General features: G+C 39.6%; 1 protein-coding gene across 3 annotated transcripts in view; it reads left to right on the forward strand.

Moving 5' to 3' along the window:
* Window positions 1-19,178, forward strand: part of rhpn2 (rhophilin, Rho GTPase binding protein 2) — a 34,399-nt gene extending 15,221 nt beyond the window's left edge. For 2 of the 3 annotated variants that reach the window (XM_066714032.1, XM_066714031.1), the window contains exons 4-15: window positions 3,466-3,541; window positions 4,112-4,189; window positions 4,790-4,914; window positions 5,435-5,601; window positions 8,043-8,230; window positions 8,935-9,091; window positions 9,891-10,010; window positions 10,835-11,029; window positions 11,540-11,616; window positions 14,552-14,698; window positions 16,719-16,874; window positions 17,455-19,178. In XM_066714032.1, the coding sequence (XP_066570129.1) occupies window positions 3,466-3,541; window positions 4,112-4,189; window positions 4,790-4,914; window positions 5,435-5,601; window positions 8,043-8,230; window positions 8,935-9,091; window positions 9,891-10,010; window positions 10,835-11,029; window positions 11,540-11,616; window positions 14,552-14,698; window positions 16,719-16,874; window positions 17,455-17,712 (1,744 nt within the window). In that variant the 3' untranslated portion in view covers window positions 17,713-19,178. The remainder of the gene's footprint in view (window positions 1-3,465; window positions 3,542-4,111; window positions 4,190-4,789; window positions 4,915-5,434; window positions 5,602-8,042; window positions 8,231-8,934; window positions 9,092-9,890; window positions 10,011-10,834; window positions 11,030-11,539; window positions 11,617-14,551; window positions 14,699-16,718; window positions 16,875-17,454) is intronic. The other variant, XM_066714033.1, reaches the window with a different exon arrangement.

Genomic DNA, 19,178 nt, shown 5'->3' on the forward strand with positions numbered 1-19,178 from the left:
CCTGATGAATGGAGTGATTAGAGCTATTAATGAACAGGCGGTGACATTTTATTGAAGCAGCAGTCGGGACTGCAGCATTGAAATGGAGGGCTCAGTGGTGTGTATTGCAACCCCAGGTCAGCTTTATCCATTCAGGAGGACTAACTCATCCTTTCAGACCACGTCTCTGCACAATTCTTCAGATCGGCAGTCATACAGAAACCTCACGATACAATATTACAATCTTGATTGGCAAGCAACAGCCGCAGGAATGTGAACTTTGCCTAAGTAAAATTGCACATTACCACGCTCATTCATTTACCACGACGTCCAACGGTTTTCCACATTTTACCTTTAAAGAATTAATTCTGGCAAACGATTCTCCGACACTTCTTTTCCACCATGCTTTTGTGCCACTGTAAGAGGGCTATTGTAAGCAATGGAGATCTGCCTAGACCCTTAACTATACTTGGAAGATCAAAGGAGCACTTGCAAGTTTGCGAGTTTGCAAGAGCCTATTCTTGGCTTCTCACCCCAGTGCAGCTACAGCCATTTGAATGAAATCCCAGCTGTTTTACTAACAAACGCATGCTTGAGTGAGAGCGTAGATCACACTAACAATAACAGCCATAAAAACAAAAAATAACGCGATTGAAATACTCTTTTGAAATTATTCACACCGTGACCAAGACGGTTCTAGCACAGGAGTGTTTGACTGTGACTCTCACTCAGCCTACAAGACTGTTAGTGTTTGAGAAATATTCATGAGTGCTCTAAAGAATGGAGACACTCGCAGCTCTGAAAGCCCCCTCTATTGTATTGCAACAGAGAAGTACCTTTCACCTCCTTGGTGTAGTTTACATTTTGCCTTAAGGACTGAACAATGTCAGCCTGTCTTGTTTTGTTAAGCGTAACAATGCCTAAGACTTAGAATGTCAAAGTGTTTTCGGAGCAGTGTACTCTGACTGCACGTTTGACTTTGCCTGAAAGTTTGTATTTAAAGTAATTTCGAGACAAATTGTGTTTTGTCCTGTTTTAGGTATAGTGGAATAATTGGACACATACTGAGGCAGTGAATAATTATCCATAATATTCCATTATTATAGATCAGTATAGATGAAATTGTATAATTATAAACACTCATCATTTGAGTACATTCTTACAAAACAAAAGTGTTTTTTTTTTAAACATTTTGTCACATACTCTTATCATTTGGCTGATAATACTGTAATACATGAACTTCAGCCTTGACAGCCATGGGATAAGTTCAGACTTGCCTTAATAGGTATTGAAGTGTACTGTTCAATAAGCCCAGTCAATTGATATGAGTGCATAGCTCAACTCTACCTTGTTGAGCATATGACAAACCCATCTACAGCCTCTACAATTAAGTCTGTTACTATCTAGTGCAGTAAAGTAGGGGTCAAGATAAAAGATTTTCAAAACGTGTGTGTTGTGTACCAGAAAGGTTGTGTAGAAATTTCAGTTATAACCACAACAAAAAAAAACAGGAACATTTAATAAATAATATTAATAACTGAATTGAAAACTGTTAGCAAAAAAATACTTAATGAATCCAGTACTGAAATTGCTTTTGGGAAGCCAGCTTAAATCATGGTGCTTCTCTAAACTCTTTCTTGTTATGAGTTTCAAATGGACCTTTAGCCCTCCTGCCTGATTCTAAACCTCCGTGTTTTTTCTTGCTTGTCAAACTCTTTCATAAGTAACAATCCAACTGAGATACTAGTACATAGTAAGCACTGTACTTTCTCACTTATGGGAGTCAATGTTCTTTATCCCTGTTTGCAAACAATGGCAAAGTACTCATAGATATTGAAACACAAAGACAGAATGCTTTCAAATGTCCAAGGTTTTCAAATGAGCCCAGCATAGACAAGGCTCTAATTCATTGGGCATCTCCCTATTTTCTTTTGCACGATAAATTAAGGAGTTATATTTTTTAAACAGAAATGCATTGTAAATATTATACATAATAATACTAGGTATGCAGGAAAATGTATTTGTCAAAACTATAGCCCAGTCCAAGTGTTAAATCCAACATATGGCCTTGCATGCTGTTTTTTAAAGTCATATCAGAACGTGTGATGATTATATAAACATTTGCTCTTGCAGAATGAAGTAAGAGCTGCTTTATCAGAAAAGCAGTAGAGCCTTTTGACCCTGTGTCCAAACAACACCTAGCTATATCTTTGGCTGGGAGGTCAGTTTGTAGTCTAGGGTATTTATAGAGTAAGACACACTTGTTATTTCAGAGTTATTTAAACACAAAACAAAGCGTTTTGGCATCCATGGGTCTTGCCTTCTTAATTACCCTTCAGATCAAATTTTCCCTTCTCCTTATAGTAAGTTGCAGTGATAGCTCTGCAAAGGTTTTTTTTTTTGTCGTGGTGACACAGGGATAGAATACAAGGCCTAACACAAACTTAAAACTTAAAACTAAAAGTTGTTTGTGTTTTCTTATTCTGTCCGAGACTTGCCGTCCGCAGCAGTGTTCGATCCCGTAAGATCTGTAACCCAGACTGGAGTCAAGCCTAGAGGTCTTGGAGGTGAAAGGTTAAAGGCTGAATTCATGTGGCTTTTACAGAGACTGCCACCTGGAAAAACAGCCGTGCCAGCGACTGTTTATCCATCAGCGACTCATTAAGCTTCTGCTACGAGGGCAGGAGTAGCACATTAAATGTTAATACATTTGTATCTGGAATACATCCCGGTCTAGGTGATCATGATAACATCCGCTAACACCAGATAAAGCCCATCACCTGTTACGCTTCACTCACTTAGGTCTTAAATAGGTTGTTTATTTTCTGTCTGGTCAATGATTGACGCGGTTATTCAGTCGGAAGCTCATAACTGATCTCTATGATAGTGTCCCTGCTATGCACCCGGCCTATTAAACTTTAAACAGTAGCGAGGTAAACAGTAGCTGTTTTTGAGCTGTCTGATAACTAATACAGCAGTATATTACAGGCTAGAGTGGGGTAATACATTCTCATTATATATTGCTATTGATGTGTACTGTGCTATGCAATTCGCCCCCCCACCCCACAGTCTCTTATAGTTCAGTTCAGTTAAATCTATCATATTAGTAGTATTACATACAGTTTGGATTTTTTATTTTATTTTAGGGAAATAACAACATCAGAGAACCATGTGGTAACAACTCAAATAGAGTTGGTCAGGGTGCTTTCTGGATTTTCTACACCAGTTTGGCTTTGGTTAGTTTATCAAGGGTGGATACGTTTACACGGTGCCCAGTGGCGTATTTGTTAATGCAAAGGTCGTATATTGACAGTAGTTCTTGAAAAGATTCCTGGCGCGTCGAGAGAGGGAGTTGCTGTTGAAAAGTTGCCAATCTTAATGATTTCATTGTCCTTTTGATAGTAACACCACCTTCAAAACCTCCAGCAATATCTGCATCTGAACCTGTGTGCCTCTCTTTGTTCTCTCCCCCGTGTGTGTGTACAGGGAGACTTCCAGCATGCCTTTAATTCCCTTGGGACTGAAGGAGACCAAAGAGGTAGACTTCTCTGTTCCATTCAAGGTATGTTACAATTGTACAACACTTCTACCTATTACTTATACTAATCAAAAATCATAATCATAATAATGATGATAATGGTTTACCCTGGACAGATCTCACAGTGTTGCAAAGAAAAACATTTTTTTTTCAAGAATAAGGGATCACTTTATCTCCACTCAAAAACCAGATCTGTGTCTGATACCATTAACTATGCAGATCACGAGAGTGTGTTGAGTTCTTGCTTTAACACATTTCTGTATCAGCCCACCATAAAACTCCTTGATTTACTGTCCTTACAAAGACAATTGAGGGGTTGAGCACCAGCCATACTTCCAGGGCATAATTATCCTGCGTCTAATGATAAGGTATCAGTCTCCTTCCTTGTGTTGAGACGGCACTGCTTTGGAAGCCTTTGTGTACCGAAATATTTGGATTGTGTTCTTTGAGGAAACTTTGAGGAAAATGATGAAGTGTCTTATTCAGGTTTCAAAGGAGCGGTGTCCTATTTTAATGAATATTTCCTGTTATGTCTGACGTAAGGTGTGTCCTGTCTGTGCAATGTGCGCTTACCTTCCCATGTCTCTGTGACAGGACTTTATCTTGGAACATTACAGTGAAGATGGTTCCAGCTACGAAGAGCAGATTGCAGACCTTATGGATTTACGAAAGGTAAAATATGCGGTTGTGCTGCAGCCAACACATATTCAGACTAGTTCAACAGCTACATTGCAGGAGTGCCGTTAAAAATTAACCATAGCCCTGTTTTCAACTCTTGATGTTGATGATTATATACTACATAGAACTGTCAAAAGAACGTGATTATTATAATGAATAATGCATAATACCAAAGATAATTTTATACTCATTTCAGTAGATCCATTTTACTGCCCCTCATCTCATCTAGTTTTACCATTTTCCCTACGTCTCTTTTCCCACATCTCTGCATGTGCATTTTCAACATGGTATTTCCATTGGAAACTTTTTACCTCAGCTTTGGCATGAGTAAAAGACTTAAGACACTCAGGATTGGTTTTAATTTATTTTATGAAGAGTCTAAGTTATAAGTCTAACGAACAACATGCATTTAAAACCTTCAATCTAAGGGCTACAGACCCTTCATTTAATTACGAGGATCTCGATTACAAAATTAGCATGATTTTTCATTCATTCTTATAAGAGGAATTTATTGATTCTAGTTGTAAGTGATGATCCTGCTTCAGTTGTCCTCCTCAGTTCCCTGTGTCAGTGTCCTCTGTCTCTTGTGCGCAGGCCTGTCGTACTCCCAGCAGAAATGACACTGGAGTGGAGCTTCTGGCCAGTTACTTCAGTCAGCTCTCTTTTGTGGAGAACAGATTCTTCCCTCCAAGCAGACAGATGGGAATATTCTTCACATGGTGAGTCTGAGTTACGATGTCATAAAACTTACTTGGTGCTCCAACACCCACCACCTGGCCAGTGAAATGGAAGAAAATGAGGCCTGGTACTGTCTGCCAGTAAAAACCAAAGTCTGAGTCTGAATATGAGAATGGAATAATAATTGTGAATGTCTAGAAAATAATAGAGGGCAAGTCCAGTTATTGATGTGTTATGAAGAAATAAAGTTATTATAGAGATGGAGGCTTGCCATTGACAATTAATTAAGTACTGGTGGCTTACAGGTGAAGAAGGATTCCATTATTGCCAAAACTACAACCCTACACAATGTACAAACTGTATCAACATTTAACCTGTCCTAAAATATAATCATCACAGTCCTTCGTTTCTGCAAACTTCAACAAAATGTTTTTTTCTGCATTGGCTGTGTCAGATTTGGGTTAAAGAGGGTGTTTGTAATGCATTTGTCTAGCTGAAGTGTTCTGGTCACTGCTTAGCTCCATGAACTCCCGACTGTGACAATGCCGTGTCTGTCCACAGGTATGACTCCTTCACGGGAGTGCCTGTATGCCAGCAGAACATCTCTCTGGAGAAGGCCAGTGTGCTGTTCAATATGGGCGCGCTGTACACACAGATTGGCACACGCTGCGACCGGCAGACAAAGAAAAGCCTGGAGGATGCCATCGACAGCTTTCAGAAGGGTGCAGGTAGGAAAATAAATATAAATCGGCACATCCAGGTATATATTATGAAGCATATTTTATACGTATGGAGCATGTGCAGGATTAAAAAATATCTATAATATATATATATCTGATATGCATATATTTGACATTTCTTCTTAACTTATATGTTCAAGAGGTCCTTCGATATTTTTCTCTAGCCTTGGAGTATATTATAGCATTGGAATATATTTATGAAATGTGCTTTAAGAATTTTTATTCGTCTTTCTCAATAGCACTGAGAAACAGATCTGATTCGAAGTCTGACAGCTTTTTATTATATTTCACTTGGGTCACAAATTGACTTCAGGGAAAAATTGAACTACATGGGAGTTTATAGCACTCAAAATGTTACATCCCCCATCTTACTGTGGATTGTTAATGCGTTTCGAAATCTATGAAAATACCTATTTTACATTTATCTATAAATAGCACGATATAACTTTGGGAAGTCATTGGGAATTAAATAGGATTTATTTAGACCTATAAAACCATCTGCATTCACACACAGTTAGGCATATTAATAAATTACATAGATTTCAAGAATTCTGTCATAATGTGGAGTAATTAAGACTGTTAAATAAAGACTGTTTTAACATCTATTTCAAGTGAGTACAGTAGATATAAATCCATGTACTTGTGTAAAAGCTCCATAGAAGATCATTTTACAGGTGCCTTCTCATTCCGTGCTACTGTTTTGAAATGCAGGCCAGTCACCCTTTAACAACACAATTGTATTTGCTGACAGGGAAATATGGGGGGTGTGGGCATTAAGGTTAATACTTAGTGGAGTGTCACAGGGTAGTAAATAAATGCTCACTTTGTTCTGTTCCTGGGATCCTGAAATATCGAAACCCTTTGGAGATAGTAAAGAACAAAAACTTGTAGTGCTTTGGGACAGATTTCCTTTTAACCCCCTCCCCTTGTTTTCCTGGAGTACAATACTACCTCTTACACAATGTTCCTTTGTGAAGGTGATTTACCTAGTGGTTAGATCTATGGTTTTTAAGAGCTCACATCTTTGCGGGTCAGACATTCAGCATTCACTCTCAGTTACCAGCTCTTTTTTGTGGGTTCAGTGTGTGTGTGTATGTATGTGTATATATATATATATATATATAATGTATCCCTGAGGTAGTTTCACATCGTACCGAAACTGTATGGTCTATTGGAGAAACTTGCTGTACCAGTTCTCATGAAAGCAGGGATAGAGGTTATATTAAGCAGTAATGGTCTAACATCCACATACAGTGCGAGAACAATACTTTTCTGTAATAAAATGGTAAAGACAAAGCCTATACCAAATCTGCTTGATGTGGTGCGTCTTTAATCTTACTGAGGAGTTGTGGGTAACAAGCACTCTATGTAAAACAGCACAGTGAATCAACTGATCCTAAAAGACAGCATGTTGTATTTGTTCCATTGCAAAATAATTTAATTGCACCATTTTTCTGCTTTTTAGGAATTGATTTTGGCTTTGCAGTTAGTGGACCTGGGATCAATATAATTATTTTGATGTATAATGTGTGATGTGTAATGTCTGAACATTTCCCCAAATTTAAATAATATTTGTATTATGTTTGTATTTAAGTATTTTTTGTAAGGTAATTATTTGAAAATATTTAAATGTAAGAAAATATAATCCATTATTTTAGCAGAAGCCGGTGTAACTGGTAAATTGATAACATGCTTAAACAAGGGGTTAACTTGCTTTTTGTTCAGGATAACAATTAGTCTTTAATTACTGCTTGCTTAGTGGAAATAGTGGAAAATATGTCAGCTGTTTTCTCCCAGGCCTGGTGGTGACATGTATTTCTGTCATACCACACTACTCAAAAAGCAGATATTGTAGCAATGTCTGTTTCCACTATTACCTCTCCTTTTGTGTAATCAGTGTACTGGATTATAAATGTTGCCTAAAGTCAACCAACCAATCAGAAATATAATTTTCATTTCATAGAGTACTTGTATACAAACTAAAACCAGATGTAAGCTTTGTGCAATGATTCATGCATATGGCATAGGAGGAAAAGCATTGCATATAATACAGAAACGTTCTAAGTTTAAAGCTTATAAACCATAAGTAACACATGAAAACTGTTATGGACAGCAAATGATAAACAGTAACTGCTTTAAAAACGAATGCGAGTCCTACAAGCAGGAACCAGAACCACTTGTTGTCTTTCCCAGTCTTACGAGTCCCAGTCTTTTATTTTTTTACTTATCTTTCACTTTTTTATGTTAAAGAAAATACCCAGAAGGAATCTGACGAATGCGGGAGCAGCCGCACGCATGTCAATAACACGGCATACACCCATTCAAACAAACGCTGGCTGCAAAACCTGCTCTTTATGTGGCCAACTCAAGAATGTAGCCTCAAGCTTATGAGCGCTGTGACTGAGAGTTGTGTCTGTGTGTGTCTACAGGGGTGCTGAACTACCTGAAGGAGACGTTCACCCACACGCCTAGCTATGACATGAGCCCTGCTATGCTCAGTATGCTCATCAAAATGATGCTGGCCCAGGCGCAGGAGTGCCTGTTCGAGAAGATTGCCCTGCCTGGCATCAAGAATGAGTATTTCTCCCTGTTCAGAATGGCACAGGAGGCTGCCAAGGTATATTACTTGTATTATTATTATTCGATTCTTTGCAGGCTCTTAACCAGGACGACTTGGTTCCCAGAAAATATGCCCAAATTAGGAAATAAATATAATACCATCAGGGCAAGAAATTACAATTACAAGTTTAGTCTTGATGTAACTAGGAGCAAGTGTAAAATACAGTCTTATTCTATGTTGGGTTTTAAAGGTTGAGGTCAGAGTAGAAAATATGGTAAAATTGACAACAGTGCTATGTACAGTAGATTCAAAACCGGTATAAGAACCAAAAGCACAATAAAAGAAACACCCTCTTTCCTGTTCGCAACTCACACTGGGGATTTTTGAACTAGATTAATAATAATAATAATAATAATAATAATAATAATAATAATAATAATAATAATAATACAATTGTTTTTGCTTTTTCATGCTATTTCCATGTAATAAGACTCCACAGCATGGATCAGTTTTCCAGAGCGCTGTCACTGCTGCAGTATAGTGGTTAATCTCCGAAACTGAACAGGAAATGTTCTAGAAAAACTTTTTCAACAAAAAAGTTTTCAACAAAAGCCCCCAAAAAAACCAGAAACATCAGTTTCCTGATTATGGGCACTTATTTGCATCGGCCACATTTCCTTGTATGTTGCACTGTACTTGGGTTGGGTTTTAAGGTAATCCAGTGGATTTTAAACTTGTGTTTGCATGTGTGTATGTACCAGGTGGGAGAGGCGTATGATTTGGTATACCAGTCAATGATTCAGACTCCAGTGAAAGACAACGTCCCATTCTTTTGGTCAACCATGGCACAAGTGAAGATCAACCACTACAGATCCCTGGCACATTATTTTGTAGCCACAGCGCTGCTAGATCACCAGTGTAAGTAAAATAATTGACTGGTTTTATTTAATTAACTTCCCTTACTGATTGTCAGTCTTCTATCTTAGTATATCAGCTGAGCCAAGAAATACCATTTCTGATCCAAGACCAAGACTTTGGTGTCAGGCAGTGGTGAAACACTGGTGAAAGGCTATGATAATTGCTCAGTCTTAGTCTAAAGACACATTCAACAGGCCTTCAGTTATGTATTGAAAACAGCCAGAGAGAGGCTATCAATCAGAAGATTGTGCAAGATGCAGGTCAGCAGGCTACATAATTTAAAAACATTCTCATATAGCCAGAGTGGCGGTTTAGAAACCCTGAAGGAGACTGCGTTCTAGACTCTGTCATTACTCTAGTGTGGGGAAAAGGACATAAGGTCATTATATAATGCTTTTTTCCAGCAACAGTATACAACAGCATGCACCTTACTGTTATAATCCAGGGGTGACTGGCTAATTCGGAAACAAACAATTTCCCTCAGTCTCTTTTGTTATTCACCACATTTATCACTAAATGTCTTCCAGGTCAGTAACGATGTACTCTGTGAAGACTGCAGTGCGAATTGAACAAAAACACACTTAGGAAGTTTGTCTTAGTTTGCACTCATATTGTTTTTCAGCAAGTCATCAAGATGTTTTGTTACCCTGGACTCTCAACCTTTTTATACTTCTGTAAAAGGTTTTTAATATCTAGAACAGCTGAAATTGTAGAGCCACTGTCATTGGTTGGTCTGGCATGAACATTGGATATGGTACAGTTCTGTATTTGTGACCCTTGTGTCTGTGTGTTTGCCCAGTGAACCCCAGTGATGACGAGGACCACCAGGAGAAAGCCATGTCTCAGCTGTATGACAGTATGCCTGAGGGACACTCCCCTCTGGACATCCTCAAGAGCAAGGATGAGCGCACACGCCTAGGTAACAATCAGGACTCATTGACCCGGCCTAGGGTTTGTCACCACTGGTCTCTTACATTCAAAACTACAGTAGTGTCTGATTGCTTGATCATTACAATGTCACTCAGGACTGGGTTTGAAGGATCTGGGCCCAGCTGATCTGAGAAATGCAGACCTTTACGAAATCCAAATTAAGATTCACTCTTTCTAAATGACAGAACATATCATACACTAAGATCTTTGTAGATTTGATTGTAGCTAATGTTACAAAGGAGATCGAAGATTTAGTTCTCTTTGGTAAAAAACAACAACAAAAAAACAAAAGAAGTTATTTATTTTATGGGTTTTTGCCATTGTTGGGTCTAAAATAGCACTTAAACATTAAATCAATTTCTTCTTGTTACACAAATGGCAAACCAGCAATTTTAGCATTTATATTCCTCAAAGCCTGGATACAGCGGTCTGGTTACAGCATCTGGATTTCATGTGTATACATATGTGTCCAATGAAAAAAAATCAAATGGAAATTTTATCGGTAATATAAAAGAGTTAGCCTCTCGGCTCGTCTGCTGCCCATTTCTGGTTGGGAATGATGTTCCTATGAATGATGCAATTGTTTAAAAAAAATAAACGAGAGAGGAGCTGTAAAGACAGGATGGTAGAGACTGAATTGTGGTTCATCATGGGGATACAGCAGCAACAGAACTGGGCTTTTATTACAGGACAGTGGTAGCAAATGCATAACAGCCATATTTATTTGTATTTGCAACTACTGTATATTAATGTCATTTGATTAAGATTTGTTTTGCTGAATGTCTGTAGTCAATGTAAATTGCTTTCTCCCAGGGAAAGCACACTTGCGGAAGGCGATCACAGGCCACGAGGAGGCGCTGCGGATCAACAGCCTGTGTCGCCACCTGAAGAAGCTGGACATCCTGAACGAAATCCTGCAGGTCAGCCACAAGCGCTCAATGGCCAAGTACTCCCAGCACGACAATGAGGATGACTTTGCTGACTACCTGGAAGCTCCAGACATCATCTGTGAGTTTGTGACACTGTTTACACCCTCGGCAGATCCCTATTCTACACCTATAACAAATGATGGAGACAAACCAGCAGCCACAAACCAATAGCTCAAAAGCCAAAGTTCATTACCAGATGTTCATTCTTACTTCATTGTGTTATCTTGCAAAATCCTCACTCCACCCAAGCTCTCCTCCTGCCTCCTGCCTCCTGCCTCCTGCCTCTCGCCTCTCGCCTCTCGCCTCTCGCCTCTCGCCTCTCGCCTCTCCCATCACAAAGGATGCCGGCTTCCTGCTTTTATCCAGGAGTCGGCCAATCGGGTGCCCTGCAGGTCAGGTGCTTCCCATGCATTAGTCATCTCCCTTGCCCACCCCAGCGCTGTGCCACAATATATATAGTTTAAAAAATGTAATTGACTAAATAACTCTGTTATCCACTGCAGAGACATTGGGGAAAAAATATGGATGTTATTATTGTTTTTTTTGTTAACTTATGTCTGTTAACATCTTTATTTTTCTCCCCCATTAGCAAAAGCAGAGCAGAGAGCAGAAATGATACTACCTACAGCCGCCAAGGTGAAAGTCAAAGACATTTTCCAGAAACTGGTATGTGGGCTACTAATTCTTTCTAATAACAAAGATCACTTTTTTTTTTTTTTTTTACAAAAACCTTTAAAGGCTTTATTCAAAAACAATGCTTACTTTTTGTTTTACATACAATACAAAGACTCATTAAGAAAATTAAGTAAATCGTGAACCATGGTTTTTGAATACAGCTGGTTGTGTATGTTGAACCTGTTAGGGAACCATGACACATACAGAGGGCTGTGTAATTGGATTCTGTATTTTTGCCAGGCCTGTAAAATGTTTTTGGCTTGCATGTCATGCTGGGTTCTTACCTATATGGAAAACTATATGTTTTAATATATTTGTTATATATTTAGAACACTATATATATATATATATATATATATATATATATATATATATATATATATATATATATATATATATATATATATACAGTGGGGGAAAAAAGTATTTGATCCCCTGCTGATTTTGTACGTTTGCCCACTGACAAAGAAATGATCAGTCTATAATTTTAATGGTAGGTGTATTTTAACAGTGAGAGACAGAATAACAACAAAAAAATCCAGAAAAATGCATTTCAAAAAAGTTATAAATTGATTTGCATGTTAATGAGTGAAATAAGTATTTGACCCCTTCGACTTAGTACTTGGAGGCAAAACCCTTGTTGGCAATCACAGAGGTCAGACATTTCTTGTAGTCGGCCACCAGGTTTGCACACATCTCAGGAGGGATTTTGTCCCACTCCTCTTTGCAGATCCTCTCCAAGTCATTAAGGTTTCGAGGCTGACGTTTGGCAACTCGAACCTTCAGCTCCCTCCACAGATTTTCTATGGGATTAAGGTCTGGAGACTGGCTAGGCCACTCCAGGACCTTAATGTGCTTCTTCTTGAGCCACTCCTTTGTTGCCTTGGCTGTGTGTTTTGGGTCATTGTCATGCTGGAATACCCATCCATGACCCATTTTCAATGCCCTGGCTGAGGGAAGGAGGTTCTCACCCAAGATTTGACGGTACATGGCCCCGTCCATCGTCCCTTTGATGCGGTGCAGTTGTCCTGTCCCCTTAGCAGAAAAATACCCCCAAAGCATAATGTTTCCACCTCCATGTTTGACGGTGGGGATGGTGTTCTTGGGGTCATAGGCAGCATTCCTCCTCCTCCAAACACGGTGAGTTGAGTTGATGCCAAAGAGCTCGATTTTGGTCTCATCTGACCACAACACTTTCACCCAGTTCTCCTCTGAATCATTCAGATGTTCATTGGCAAACTTCAGACGGGCCTGTACATGTGCTTTCTTGAGCAGGGGGACCTTGCGGGCGCTGCAGGATTTCAGTCCTTCACGGCGTAGTGTGTTACCAATTGTTTTCTTGGTGACAATGGTCCCAGCTGCCTTGAGATCATTAACAAGATCCTCCCGTGTAGTTCTGGGCTGATTCCTCACCGTTCTCATGATCATTGAAACTCCACGAGGTGAGATCTTGCATGGAGCCCCAGACCGAGGGAGACTGACAGTTATTTTGTGTTTCTTCCATTTGTGAATAATCGCACCAACCGTTGTCACCTTCTCACCAAGCTGCTTGGCAATGGTCTTGTAGCCCATTCCAGCCTTGTGTAGGTCTAAAAATCATCATTTCTTTGTCAGTGGGCAAACGTACAAAATCAGCAGGGGATCAAATACTTTTTTCCCTCACTGTGTATATATATATATATATATATATATATATATATATATATAATATAATACACACGTACACACACATATATTATGTGAGTTTTCCATATGGGTAAGGTTTAAGTGGTGTAATACTAACAATATTAACTGGGCGCACACTGGATGGATGAGTTTTTAAGACAATATTAAAGTTCCCTTGGTGTGCAATGTGGAGGATAAAACATCTCTCAACTGTCATAAAGAGTTATAAATATTGATGACTATCTGGCTTTCTATGAATTTCATGAAGTACTTCATTGAATCACACAATTTATGATCTCCATCCCTTAATTGTATTCTATAAGGTTTTATTTGTTGTGTTGTTCCACAAATAAACAGTTGCTATACAGGCTTTTCACACTGTATTGGGAGCACATATGCAGACATCAATAATATCTTCAGCATACGGTAGATTCGAGCAGGTGCACGTTGCATGTGCTCTCCTCTGCTTTCTCTGAAGAATGCTTTTTGGAGATAGTGGTCTGGTGGAAGTAGGTTAGCAAATGTGAACATAAGCAGACACCACACAGTTTTTGTCATGTCATTCGAGAGTGCTCAATTATCACAATTTTGCCAGCAAGCTCAGGACTCTAGCTAACCCCACTAAGAGACTGAAAAGAGTCATAAATCATAGCTGGTGAGGTGAATGATTCGGTGATAAAAGGTCTGATCAAAGTAAAGATCAAGAAGCCAACACTATCATCCCTCATCTACTGGCAGAACAAAGAAGAGACCAGCTCTTCTTATCAATCACAGAAACATAAAAGACAAAAGTACTGAAGACTTTTGTCAAAACATATGTTCACTAGATCTACAGAATAGTTTTAAATCGGCCTGCTCCTATGTGCTCCAGATTTTCTTCAAAGTGGAACCCAAGATTTGACAGTAAAGCAATACCAGACATTATTGTTATTGTATTGAGTTGTTTTTGCACTTGCTTTGTTCCCTTAAAAATAGTGACTTAAATCCCATGAAACACAAACAAGCGCCCAGAAGCTGTCTGTCTGATCTGTATTGTTGAAGCTGCACAAGCAGCAGGTGCAATAAAGGACAACTGGGTATGCAGTTGGTTACTTCCCGAGTAGAAATTGCTCAGTCTACCTTCTGTTACCCTTCATTAAACCAAGTTCATGGCCCGGAACTGACCCACAGTCACACAGCATCTTGTAAGGGCGTGCAGTCAGCTCGCTGTAGCAGTGCTGTGGGTCTGAGCTGCTGTGGTGATGGTGTTTGTGTGTCACAGGGCCCTCTGTCAGTGTTTTCAGCCAAGCAGAGGTGGACGGCCCCCCGTACACTGCGGCTGCACAAGGAGGATGGGGTCCTGGGCTTCACTATGAAGGGGGACTCGCCGGTACAGGTCCACTCCCTCGACCCCCTGAGCCTGGCTGCGGTGAGTAGCACACACACACACTTGTAACACACACTCACAGAATCACAACACACACACACACACACACACACACACACACAAACTGGGGGCAAACCACCAATCTTCAGAATTTCCTATATCAAGGGCAGTTTTTTCCACAGTAAAGAAGGAAATTGAAGGGGAGCCCATGTAAACTATAGTTTTCTAACTTCTTAAAAATGTTGGATCTTTATTTTAAAATCAATAATGGAAAGAATAGCAGTGGAGTCTGCAGGCAAAGGGTAAGACGCACATTGTGTCATGTCTTATGTTCAAAACAAGTATAACAAATCTCTACTGTCTTGATCCACACAGCATGATACTTTGTATTAAGGTGCTGTGAAAATAAACTGATTTGATTGTGATTTCATACATGAATAAGGCAGCCGTGGGTCTGATGACCTTCAAGCATAGTAAAGAGCAGTTTTGCAAATCTCTACGTACTTGCTTAGCAGAGGGCGCATAAACTAAAACAAGAAGAAAGCGAGATATCATACAGTTTTTACTTTAATGATGGTGTCAGAAGTACTGTATTATTAGTAGCTGTGTCACTATGTAAATTACTGGGTGCCTCAACTGACATCAAAGCACAGTGTTTACAGCAGAGCCATGCATTGCCCTTTTACAGCTTTAGGCATTGTTAGGAAATGGACCTGCACTGCAAAAGTATCTTTCATTTAAGACCACGTGACATATCTTGAAGATCATAAAATGTAACTTTAAAGTGTCACTGTTCGATATATACATTGTAAGGCTTCAGGGAGAAACTTCAAGTTCTTTTATCTAATTTAATTAAAATTCAGAAAACTGTACTCGTGCGTTTCTGTTAGAATGCTCATTAAAATACTCGCACCAAAGAGCAGGCCCTAATTAAAACCAACAGGCTTCACGTTAAGAGGGATTACCAGATTACGTAACCGCTGTTCTCAGCATTTACACTGTGGGTGAACTCTTTAATTACAAGTTGCCAGACAAGTTTTTTTTCCGTTTGCCTTTTGCAGGCCTGAAAATTAGACGAGGCAGAAAAAACAACAACAAAAGGCTTTGTCAGAAATAGAAAACAAGTGCCGAACAATTTCTGAATCATTTCCCACCGTTCCCAAATGGAGACTGACCGTGTCTTTGACCATGTCTTTGAGTCCATGTAGTCTCTCACAGATTTGATAGCTCTCGCAGCCAGATCACTGAAGTCTTGTTGTCCCCACCAATTGCGGAAAGATATCCGAGAACACATTCAAACTGTCATGATTTTAAAATAGCACTGTGTACGATCTCTGGGGAGATTTGCTATGAGCACATTTGGTTGTGTATTAAAGCATTATGATGTATGCCAGTAAAGCACAGTGAATACCCCCCACCTATGCTGGCGCTTCCCGGAAAATAAACAAGGGCTGTTATTTCAATCACACAAGAAACGGATCAACGGACATTATAAAAGGCGAAAACAGCAGTAGCACCCTTGAAATGTTTTTTGAAGAAATGGGCATAGCGTCAGTAAACTGAACTCTTGGAGAATGACAGGGAAGATTTGGAATCACAGGTGCCTTCACTAAGTCGCCTCAAATCGTATTTTAATAATTGATCGTGCGTAGCTGTTTAATTATGTAAGCATTTTGAAAACTGAGCTGAAGCACCAATTGTACACACTTAACCTTGCTGATCTTGTAAAAGGCATGTTATCAAAAACTGCTAAGCAACAGCTTGCAACATAACAAGGTCAGAAAAAGAAGCAATAAAGGGAACAGGTTATATTTAACTCTGCGGTGATCATGCTATAATGACTGGATCTGTGTAGTGCGTTGCCCTATCTGGTCCATGCTGTTTGAGATGAAAACAGGAAGTAGAAGAAATCAATTCTAAACCTCATGCCCCTCAGTGTTTGCTGTTTGATAGCAGTGTCAGGCAATGAAGGGTATTAGTGGACAGGGATGCACAGCTGATATCGGCTCTCTTGTTGCCACTGCTGACTGAGCTCACCGGGTCCGTCTCTGTGTCTGTGCAGGTCGATGGGCTGAAGGAAGGAGACTACATCGTCGCCATCAACGACACGGACTGTAAGTGGATGGGAGTCAGCGAGGTGATGAAGCTGCTGAAGAATATGGACGACGAGGGGATTGATATTAAGGTCGTCAGTATGATGGACAACAGCCCCTCAATGGTATGTGCCTGGAGTGTCTTCCCTTCCTCCTCTTCTCAGTATTTCTTTACCCATTTAAAACATAAGGTCTGGCAGCTCACTGTAGTGTCTTTAAAACGTATCGTTCAATCAACCAATCAATCAATCAGTTTTTATTTAGTATAGCGCCATTCACAGGGGAGTGCTTTACAGATAAATAAATAAATAATTAAGTACAATAAACTAAAATAAACTATTAGGCATGGAGGAGGGCAGATTATTATCGGAGAAAAATCTCAGGGGTTCTTGTTGTCTTCTCAACAAACGTCTGTGAGGTTTCAGCACAACTGGGCAAGGAACAGAGAGCTCTCAGTGATGTTCACTCTGACTTTTATTGCTATGTATTGCTATGCTCAAAACAGAACATCCATGTTTGAAATTAAATAATTTAAAGTCAAGGAACTGGTCATTTGAAGCCATAGGGTCTTCTTCACCAGGATTAGCCTGACTCCCAACCAAGATGCCTATAAATCCTGAACTGAGAGCTCGTCTCTGTAGTGGCAGAGCTGGATTTCTCGTAACAGCTTGAGTTTTGACTTTTCCTCCTGTTTGGCCTCCTCAGCCCAACAAGAGTGCGACTTACTGCGGTGGCCTGCCCAAAACCTACTCCATGATCTGCCTGGCGGTGGATGCGGACAAGATCACAAAGGCCAGGAAAGTCAGCAAGAAGATGTCCTTCCTCAGCTGGGGCAACAAGAACAAGCAGAAGAGCGCCAGCACCCTCAGCCTGCACACCAGCGACTACTGCGACACCCTGCCCAGAAACCGCCAGTGCCCCACCTTCCCCAGCTCCTACGACGACGCCGCCCTGCACTACTAGGGCCTCTGACTCTCAGACTCCCCCACGCCAAGGCTGAAACCTGCAGACTTATGGATTGTACAGGAACTCTTCCATGAACTGTTATTACTGTTTTGCTGTTGTTTTTTTGCAGAAAATATGAATGTTTAAAAAGACTGCAAATATTTAGTGTTTATGCAACATCAGTACTCATTATATTCGGATGTTTGTATGATGTTTTGTCTATCGAACTTTTGTTTAAGCCTATGCTGCTGGTTACTGTCTACAGTGCCGTATTGTAAAGGAGATGGGGAAGCTTGGGACGTGTATACAGGGGGACAGTGGTACAGTTCTGCTTTCAGGTGTACCTTTTAACTCCTGTTACACTGCATTTGTGGTACCTATATCAAATATCAGCCTATTTTTTAGGACTGGTTTGTTTGTCTTGTTAAATGCTTTGTGTGGGTGAGTAAAACACACGCTGGATCATCCAACCACAGTGTCTGCGGATCATACGAGTCTCAGGATGGAAACGCTGAAACTGTGCCCGACTGTTAGTATTAGAAACAGAAAACTGGAAAAAAATCGGCCAACCTGTGCTATATACTATTAAGCCACAAGATAAGGGTGGGTTAATGAGATTCTACTTTAAAATGCGCTGGGATAAATACAGAGCAGGGCCATGGAAAGATATCTGTGGTGTCTTTGTTGACCGCTAAAATGGAAATTCTTGAAAAAAGATTTTGAAAAGCGATAAGATAGATAATTCAAGGAATGGTGTCTGCAGTAGGATGAACACAATTGTTTTGATCAGGCTGTGTTTCTTGCAATGTATTTAGCTCCTTTAGAGTAAGAGTTAATCTACAGAAGGGAATGTAATTATACAAGGAGTTGATCTGAGAATTCGAAACGCTCCAGACCTGTCGTGCTGCTGGATTTGAAGGAAGTGTAATATTTAGCTGTTTAATAGGGATGGTCACAGACGGCGCTGGTTTATTTGTCTTTGGATACATCGAATAATCTTAGTCGTTGTGTCTGCAACAAGGGGTAGTTTAAGTGCACACGTGACGTAGAAGTAAGAGTTTGTGATGTTCATGTTACCAATATTGCCTTTTCATGTGATCGGAACCATTTGCTAACACTTTGGAAAGTGTTAATGTATTTCACTGTCTACAAAGTAGATTATAATTTGCACCATTTGATACTCAAATAATTTATATATATTAAAAAATTACAAAAAAAACCCGTATAATTTTAACTTGATTGATTTTATATACAGAGAAATGTGGTTAGGTGTCTGAATTGTGATTTGTATGTCCCAAGTGGTTCTCTGTGGTGTATAGTAAGTTGTTTTTGATGTTTTTAAAACTTTTTCTCTGTTGTATGTTGTAACAAATAAGCTGACAATACTTGTATGTTGAGTTGGAAACTGTCCAAATGTTTTTTGGAAACAGATGCATTTATTTTTTTTGTTTTTTTGTTGATGTTTTGTGGAACATGCTTCACAG

The sequence above is a fragment of the Amia ocellicauda genome, chromosome 9 (genome assembly GCF_036373705.1).
Source record: "Amia ocellicauda isolate fAmiCal2 chromosome 9, fAmiCal2.hap1, whole genome shotgun sequence".
NCBI lineage: Eukaryota > Metazoa > Chordata > Actinopteri > Amiiformes > Amiidae > Amia > Amia ocellicauda.